At 35.7% G+C, this 9,547-nt stretch overlaps 1 protein-coding gene across 1 annotated transcript; it reads left to right on the forward strand.

Moving 5' to 3' along the window:
* Nucleotides 1-6,916: 6,916 nt before the first annotated feature.
* Nucleotides 6,917-7,315, forward strand: LOC148803028 (uncharacterized). Its single transcript, XM_088889151.1, has one exon. The coding sequence runs from the start codon at nt 6,917-6,919 to the stop codon at nt 7,313-7,315; it is 399 nt and encodes a 132-aa protein (XP_088745277.1).
* The last annotated feature ends 2,232 nt before the right edge of the window (nt 7,316-9,547 follow it).

Below are 9,547 nucleotides of genomic sequence, written 5' to 3' on the forward strand. Positions count from 1 at the left end.
ACTGGGTAGAGCTCAAGCTTGCCATATTCAACACGTGCAATACTAGAACAACAAATATAGATAATATAATTGTAAAGCTCTGGTACCAATTGTTGGAATGGCACAACAAATAATATAATCTATATGTGCACAAAAAGAAACAAACACAGATAGCAAGAAAGCGAAAGAAAGAAAGAAGAAATAACAACATATTTAATGTGGTTCGGTCAAATTGTTTACGTCTATGGGTAGCAGCTCAGAGTTTTGCTTCTTCACTATAAATAAGAGAAAATACAATAAAAATGACCTCACCAGAACCTCACCCATACCCAACACCCAATACACCTAATACCACACTCCTCTCAACACAATGAAAATAGAATTAGTAGAATAGAGGAGGGACCCCTATTTATACTTGTATAGAGGGGTATAATAGGAATTTTGAAGACTTAATACAAAATTGTCTTCACCGCTAAGTAATATGAAAAGGTGGACTCACTCGGTGGGCCACCATTTTGTTAATTCGTCCCTCCCTCAATTTTGAATGACCATTATATTGGAAAGTTTGCCCTCTTGCTAGTCTCCCAATTGTTAGTTGGTGTAGTCTTTGGCGTTGGAGAGAATGATCTGAACTTAGGAGATCAGTACCCCCTGTTGTAAAGTTCAGTTTCAAGCCAACATACTGTTCCGGTCAGTACCTTTCCCACTTGTAGTTTTGCCTCTTAATTTCTGATTATATTACGGTAGTGAAGCTCTATGGAGTTATTCTCTGTAGACCTTTGGCCATCTCTAGAGTGCAATCCTGATGATTGAATTGTTTAGAGATGGTAGTGGGATTATCGCATATAGATCTGAAGAGGTGAGGTTTAGATGAGGATCAATCACTTCTGTACATTTTTAGTCATTGTTTTTTTTTAGTATTGCTGATAATGCTCCTATTGATCTCATTTCCTTTTTTCTGATTCTTTGGACAATAAATCTTGTTGAATAAAAGATCCAAAGAATTACAGATTTTCATTTTTTTTCCATTTGCTTGATTGCTTTATGATAACAACCATAGTATCTGTTGTGTTAGAAATTTATTTTGATTTGGCATTTGCTTCATTCGGTAAGTTCTAGGCGTGATCTGATCAATTTTAGTTCTTCAGTTTTGCTACAATTTGTTGATTGGGTGTGCCCAAATTGAAGAACTTGACTGATTAATAAATTAAAGAGCAGAGATGGTCTTTTAGTTTGAATATAAGTCCAAGCATTCTCCAATAGTCCGAGAGGTTTGAACTTCTTCTCTCTTTAGACCATTCCAATAGTCTTTTGTTTGCTATGTAATTTCATTTTATATTAGTACAAATGCATGAAACTATAAATTAGAAAGGTGCAAAATTCTCATTCACCACCTGTGCTTTCAACTTCACTTTGCCTGCTTTTAAGTTTTATTTTACTCCATTTACATTGCAAACAAATAAATTTAATAAATGTAAATAAATCAGAATTTTCATTCAACTAATTTGTTCTCCCATACTTTTGCACAAATACAAAATAATATGGCACTATGGCAAACAAATTAACTAATCCTTACTCCTTAGGCTTGGTTTGTTTTCACACCGGAGTAAATATTCCATGGGAGTGCAAATAGTGTGAGTGTAAATTCTGGTTTACTTTTGCTTTAGATTTGACTGTCTTATTTGTTTTTGAGAAGTAAATTGATGTGGTCCTCAATTTAATTACATGAAAGAAAAAGGAGGTGAGAATTAATTTGTTTCTGAGCGAGGTAGGGATTAAGATGGTATGTTGTCAACATTTCATAGAAGAGAAAGTTGAGATAGGAAGGTAATGCAAGTTTTGCATAAGTTTATTTTGAGATGAAAAGTTGAACTAATACCAACGAGTGCAAATGAGACTAGCTACTAGCTAGGATTTTGGGTCCATTTACTACTAAATTGCTTGCGTGTAAAAAACAATTTACTTGGTTAGCAACATGGTGATCTAATTAGATGAACCATTTGACCTAATTAATGGGGTCACGGTTTGGACATTATTTCTCTTTTCTTTTCCAAATTTTTGTATTTAATTTCCATCATTAAATAAAATGATTATTTATCACATTTACTTTTTAATTTAGACATCATGGGTTGACCCATTTGACTAAAATGGTTGAATTGTTGGACAACTACATGGATGGAAAAAAAAATTTCTTTTGGGTTGATTTTATTTTTTTTCCATTTCCATTGTTAGTAAAGGTAATTATTATTTTTCATATTTAGTTTTGCTTAATATGATATAAATTAGAGATATGCCTAAATGATTTCTACTTTTTGTATTTCTATCCTTTTTAAACATTTATTATTTAATTATGACATCATGCATGAGTTAACCTATTTGATTCAGAAGATCAGATCATTGACCTGTCACCTAGATGAAAAAATGGTTTCATTTTCAAATTGGTTTTAAATTTTGTATTCTTTTGCATCATTAATAAAAATAATTGTTGTTTATCAAACTTATTTTTCTCTTGTTTTAATTAGCTAACTACCCCACTAAGGGCTTACTTGTAATTTTCTTATAATCAGTGATTAATCATTTTAATGAAAGGATTAGGGGAAGAAGGCAGGTATGAATAACCCTTCTCTTCACCCTTCTCACAACCAAACTCTTCTTCTTCTTCTTCTTGTTGCTTCTATCTCTTTTGTTTCTCTCCCTTTTTTTTTCTTTTTTTTTCCATACATAGTGTGCATGGAGAGTTGAATCAAATGATTGATTGAAGAAGATATTCAACTCAGTTGGTAGTGGTTTCTTGGAGAAAAGGGAAGTTATCCTTCTCATCTTTTTAACAGTTTTTGGTTTTTTCCCCAAAACCTTAATCAACTAAAGAGTTTTGATTGTGGGTCCCATAAGAAGCTTCACCTTGGCACTCAGTTGATGAAGGGGATCGTTTTGATTACCTTGAAGATTGATCCAAGCTTTGCACAGTTTTATGAAGCCTACAGGGAGTGGATGCCTTCTTTCTATTTATCCCAGGTTCTAGGTGAGATGCAATTGGTTGTTAGGGATCTTTGAAGGTTGGTACTTGGTATTTGTTATTTCTTGTCTTCTTTATTGGTCATCTGAAACTGTTTTAGGAGTTGTTTGAGGAAGATGGGTGCTTTTGGAATTGAAAATAAGATGAGCTCAGAGTCCGGACAGGTTCCGAGAGCACCTGTAGACTCTTTATTGGTTGTGACCATAGTCAAGCTTGATGGGACTAACTATCTAGCATGGTTATAATTAGTAAAGATACATGTTTGTAGTAGAGGCAAGTGGAGATATATTTCCAGTAGCAAGAAAGCACCAAAGGAAGATAACATGTCTTATGAGAAATGGTTGCAAGAGAATTACACTGTTATTTGGCGATTAGTGAATTCGATGCAATCGGAAATTAGTCAACACTATTTGTTGATGAACTCTACTAAGGAAATATATATTGTATAGTGTTACTGAAACCTATTCACAAAAACTGAATATGGCTAGGGCTTATAAGTTAAGAAGTAATGTGAACAATCTAAGGAAGGGGGAGAAACCATTAGCAATTTACTTATCAATCCAGAAATCCTTGTGGCAAGAGATAGATCTCATGGAAACAGTTATCTGGGAAAGTACAAATGATGTAGAGACATTGGTGCAGTATGAAAACAAAACACATTGAGAAAATCTTCAAAGAAAAGAGCAAAAGTCAAACTACTAGAAAGAAGAATTTTTCATTGAATAATTAAGAGAAAATTCAATATCAAAAATTGTCTTAGTTTTCCCCTAGCTACTCTTTATATAGGCATACACTCTTATGGATCCTACAAGAAAATTTCCTAATCTATGAAAACACTCCATAATAGAATCCTACTAAAACTCTTTAAAAAGAAAGTCCTAATTGAACAAAAATACAGAAATCATAATCTAATACTAATTTGGTAATTATGAACTAGAATAGAAGTCCTATGTTGACACTATCTTGGTAAATTCAAACTAAGATAGAAATTTTGTGTTAGCGCTATCTTGGTAAATTCAAATTAAGATAGAAATTCCATGCTAGCACTAGCTTGGTAAATTCGAACCAAAATAGAAGTTCTGCACTGGCGCTAACTTGGTAATTTCAAACTAAGATAGAAGTTTCATGTAGGCACTAACTTGGTAATTGATTACTCGGTTGGGTCAATGACGTCATCCAAGATTCTTATGTGTTTTGGAGTGGTCCCAACTTGCATAGAACTTATTATCCTTCTCCTATACTACATCATCCTCCCCCGGGTTGGGGAGAATCTGTCATCGGATTCAAATCATCATCTGACTGATCGCCAACAAATGGTACCAAGTGTTTGACATTGAAAACATCATGGGTATGTATATGGCTGGGTAGCTTTAGTCCATAAGCTTTCTCGATGATGACTTCAACTATCTCATATGGTCTAACCTTCCTTGGTGCCAGCTTTCCACGTTGCCCAACCGGTAGGTGTTCCTTTGATAAATGGCCCAAACATAGCCTCCCACATCAAATACTACTTTCCTCCTATATCTACTAAGATGGGTCTTTGAAAACCAACTTTGTAAATGTTTACTCAGTTGGTCCGAATCATGTACTACATCATTCTCCCCGGGTTGGAGAGAATCTGACCTCAGATTCATGTTACAATTTAAGAAGCTGCCAACATACACTGCTGCATTTGCACCGTGCTTCTTTGTTTCTAACCCTTTGATAGATAATTGGTGATGTAAGCCTCCAATACGAATTGAGATTTATTCATTGTATATCTTAAATTTTGAAGTATATTTCATGCACTTCATAGAACCTGAATCTTCTTTTATTGACGCTTTTGAACATTGCAAGAGTGTTTGCCAATAAGGATCTTCATAGAAATGCATGTAGACAATGTGATCGTAATTCCCAAGATGATAAGTATTATCTCCATCATATTGAGATTCATAATGAATGATAGCATATTCCTCCTTAATAATTGGTTCTTCATCATAGATTGGAGGTTTATTCCAATCCACATGTTTCTCTTCAAGAGATATTGTTGAAGAGAATGGCCATACAAGATTTTCATTACAATCCTCAACAATATTAAAACAATCAACAAAGTCATAAGATTTGATTTTACTTTTAGACTCTGAAATTGCTAATTGATCCACAGAACTCTAGTCCATGAATTCATTTGAGGCTATACCTCCATTAAAGTCTAGGAACTCAAACTTGAGATCTGTTTCCCATCGTTTTTGTTCACCACTTGCAACTACAACCAGTTTGGTTGTTTGTCAAGTAGAGAAACCTCCATGAAACTTTGGGATCCCAATATTGAAAACCATTTCTCATTGTTTCTAGTCACCACCCACAATTACAGTCGACTTGGTTGCTTCCCTTGATGATGAAAGGGAACGTGTGGAGATACTTGCATTGGAGTCACTGTCCACTCACAGCGATTTCAACTCCTGAGCAAGTGCCTCGACTTGTCTTCTCAGCTTCGCTATTTCTCCTTGTGTTTTGTTGTTGGGTTCCTATTCCATGATGTGAGCTACTTGTTTCTTCTTAGGAGCCATAATTTAGAAAAGGATCAAACATGAGCTCTGATACAAACTGGTGTGGTACGAAAGCAAAACACATTGAAAATAGCTTCAAAGAAAAGAGTAGAAACCGAACTACCAAGAAGAAGAATTCTTCATTGAGTAATTAAGAAAAAATTCAATATCAAAAACTGTCTTAGCCTTCCCCTATCTACTCTTTATATAGGCATACACCCTTATGGCTCCTACAAGAAAGTTTCCTAATCTATGGAAACACTCCATAATAGAATCTTAGTAAAACTCATAAAAAAGAATGTCCTAATTGAACAAAAATTTGGAACTTATAATCTAATACTAATTTGGTAATTTTGAACTAGAATAGAAGTACTGCACTGAAACTATCTTGGTAAATTTGAACTAAGAAATTTCGTGCTAGCGTTATCTTAGTAAATTCGAAGTAAGATAGAAATTCCATGATGGTGCTAGCTTGGTAAATTCAAACCAAAATAGAAGCTCTGCGCTAGTACTAACTTGGTAACTTCGAACTAAGATAGAAGTTTCATGTAGGCACTAACTCAATAATTGATTACTCGGTTGGGTCAGTGATGTCATCCAAGCTTCTTATGTGTTTTGGAGTGGTCCCAACTTGCATAGAACTTATTGACCTTCTCCTGTACTGCATCATACATATAGAAAATTAGTTGAGAGGAATAAGGTTTTTGAACTCCTAACAAGGTTGAATCTAGAATTTGATATTACTAGATAGAATATCCTAGCTAAAGACAATGTATCTTTGTCTCAGGCTTATGCCATGGTGAGCAGTGAGGAGAATAGGAGGATGGTTCAAGTTCAAGGGACTATTCCAATTGACCATTTTGCTAATATGGGGTTGAAACCTAAGATGGCTACAAGTGGTACAGGGAAGAAGGAGGTTATATGTGAATACTATAAGAAACCAAGACATGCAAAGGATAAATGTTGGAAGCTACATCCAGACCTTATTCCAATCCATTTTTAAAAGAAGGTAAAAAGTGGGAAGACTAGGAGTGCCAGTGGAACAATAGTGTCAAATAATGATAAGAGTGCCATAGATGATGAGAAAGCTTCTAGTGAGTAGTTAGCTATTATGAAGGTGGAGTATGAGAAATATGGGAGGATGATCAGCCACCTTGAGAGTGCAGCCACCTCCTCCAACTCTTCCCCTATTCTTCCTTTATTCTCGATTGACAACATTCTAATAAGTTTCCTTCCATTGCAATTGATAAGGTTATATAAATCCATATTTGAATTCAATCTTTTTCCAAACAACCCGACTAGGAACTTGTCGTCTTATACCAGACATCTTCTCTGTTGATTTCCACTCAAGGAGCGATAATAGAGTGTCGAATGGCTGCAATTCAGGGATAAAGAAATGGCAATGAACTGCATGAAATCATTGAGAAGCTTCATCATCAGTAAGGAAGCATTTAGGGTAGTTAACTGTAGAACATTTTCAACAGCTGGTGGTAAGGCAAAGAAAGGTTCAAAAGGTGGTGCCAACGATGCTCCAAAAGCATCTATACTGAGAAAAGAAGTGAAATACACTACTGTGGTTGGTGCTAATATCCTTAAGGATGGATTAGATCTCAAGATTGTGCTAGACTCTGAGTACCCAGATCGTTTGTGGCACCTACTCGACAAGAAGCCTCCATTTAGTGAACTTAGAAGGAAAAACATAGAAACTCTTCCATACGCTTTGTTAAGCTGGATAACCAAGCTAGGGTTAAGGAAAATAATGCTATCAAGGTCAAGAATTTATTTGTTTAATTAGCTAGCTGCCCCCCTAAGTACCAATAGTGGGCTTACTTGTGATGTTCTCTTCCATACGATGATCTCTAGGTTTTCTCTTGTTTTAATTAGCTAGCCGCCCCAGGGCTTACTTGTAATTTACTGATAATTAGTGATTAATCATTTTAATGAAAGGATTAGAGGAAGAAGTCAGGTACGAACAACCCTTCTCACAACCGAACTCTTCTTCTTCTTCTTGCTACTGCTATCCCCTTTCTTTAAATCAGTTTTCTTATTCTTTTGGGACTGTTTTTCTTCTTTTAATTATGACATTGGTTGACTTATTTGACCTAAATAGTTGAACCATTGACCCATCACATAGATAGAAATTGGTTTCATTTTTGTTTAGTTTTCAATTTTGCATTCAATTTCTATCATTAAAAAGATACCTCTTATTATCATACTTATTTTTGTTTAATAAAGTACATATATAATTTTAGGGATTTGCCTAATATTTTCTACAAGTTTTCTTTATTATTTGTATATTTATCTCTTTATATATTTTTTTTTAGTTTCTTAATTGTAGAATCATTGGTTCACCAATTTGATCCAAATGATTGAATTACTTATTCATTACAATAAAAAACTTATTTCATTTCTGGGTTGGTTTTAAAAAATAGTTTTGTATATATTAAAATTATTGTCATAGACTTAATCAATATAACTTATTTAATCAATATAATTTTAGGCCATTGTTACAAGGCCTATCCGAATTCACTGTAGGAGACAATGAACCCCTGAGTCCATCACCATGGGCTCTTGATGGGCCCAACATTTACACTAAATGGTCCTTGGGTCAAGCCACCTTATAAAAACCCAAGGACTATGGGCAGATGCAAGATTAGCCCTTCAGGTATTACCCTCAATGGTTTTACACTTAACCTCTCAGCCCATAATGATCAAACACTATCTGACAAGAGATGACCTCTCCCTCGGCTGCAAGGTACAGTGTTGCATTCTCTACTCACATGGATTCCGGGAATTAAAACCTTTTGCAAACATTTTGAAACCATAATATATATATATATATATATATATGTATGTATATCCCTATATAAATATATTTTGCAAAACAAATTTCAACGGTTTAAATCGACTGCCGACAGTTTTGGTTTCCATCAGAGAGAGTGCATCCCTGATCATTCACTTTGTCCGACAAAGGGGATGATCCTGTCACTATGATCACCCACTCAGATGAATTCTTGGACTGTCCCAACATACCCAAGTTTTGACCCTATCTAAGGATCTCACTGATTGGCACATCAAAGACAACCCAATCTGTCACCTAGTGTAGTATCATAATCGAGTCTAGGGGTCAGGTGTAACATTCCAGTTTTGCCCATCTATCTCCAAGGTCCAAGGCAATACTGGAATTCTGGTCCGATTCAAGGTTTCAAGAAAACCCACACTGCACGTACCTCATGTCTCACCTTGGCAGCTGAGACAAGCCACCCCAACCAACTTGGCAACACATCAGTGTCAGCCTTGGTAGGATAAATCTCCTCAAATCTATCGAACGGCTGTAAAGATTCTAAACTAACATGAGTTTCATATGTGTCTAGTTTAAGGGTATTACACAGAAACACACCATAATAACATGAATCAAATATGTACTTTGTTCATTTACATTAAATGTCATAATGTACATCATTCTGATTGGAGCTAAGGGCATACACTGTCTAACAGCTCCCACTTGCACTTAGGTCCAATCTGGTATAAGCCAGAGTCCCATGCTTTCCACATGTTTCTCAAACACTTTCTATGTTAGTGGCTTAGTCAATAGGTCTGCTACATTTTCCGCTGATGCTACCTTTTGAATTAGGACGTCCCCTCTTCCAACTATCTCCCGCAGTACATGGTACTTCCTCTTGATGTACTTCGACTTCGAGTGGGCTCGTGGCTCCTTAGCCTAAGCAATGGCTCTAATGTTGTCACACAACAATGGAATGGGTGATGTGCTAGATGGAACTACTCCCAATTTGTGAATGAACTTCTTCATCCATACGGCTTCTTTGGTAGCTTCACTTGCGGCAATATATTCGGCTTTGGTTGTGGAATCCGCCGTGGACCCCTGTTTGCTGCTTTTCCAGCAAACAGCACATGATCCTATCGTGAAAATATAACCAGATGTAGACTTTCTATCATCTGGATCTGACTGGAAGTCGGCATTAGTATACCCCTGGATCTGTAGTGAACTACCATCGCATACCAGACA

The sequence above is a fragment of the Nelumbo nucifera genome, chromosome 1, assembly GCF_055504915.1.
Source record: "Nelumbo nucifera cultivar China Antique chromosome 1, China Antique-T2T, whole genome shotgun sequence".
Lineage (NCBI taxonomy): Eukaryota > Viridiplantae > Streptophyta > Magnoliopsida > Proteales > Nelumbonaceae > Nelumbo > Nelumbo nucifera.

Bases quoted from the DNA above. Each gene is read 5' to 3' on its own strand.
- LOC148803028 (XM_088889151.1), top strand. From the start codon at position 6,917: ATGGCAATGAACTGCATGAAATCATTGAGAAGCTTCATCATCAGTAAG.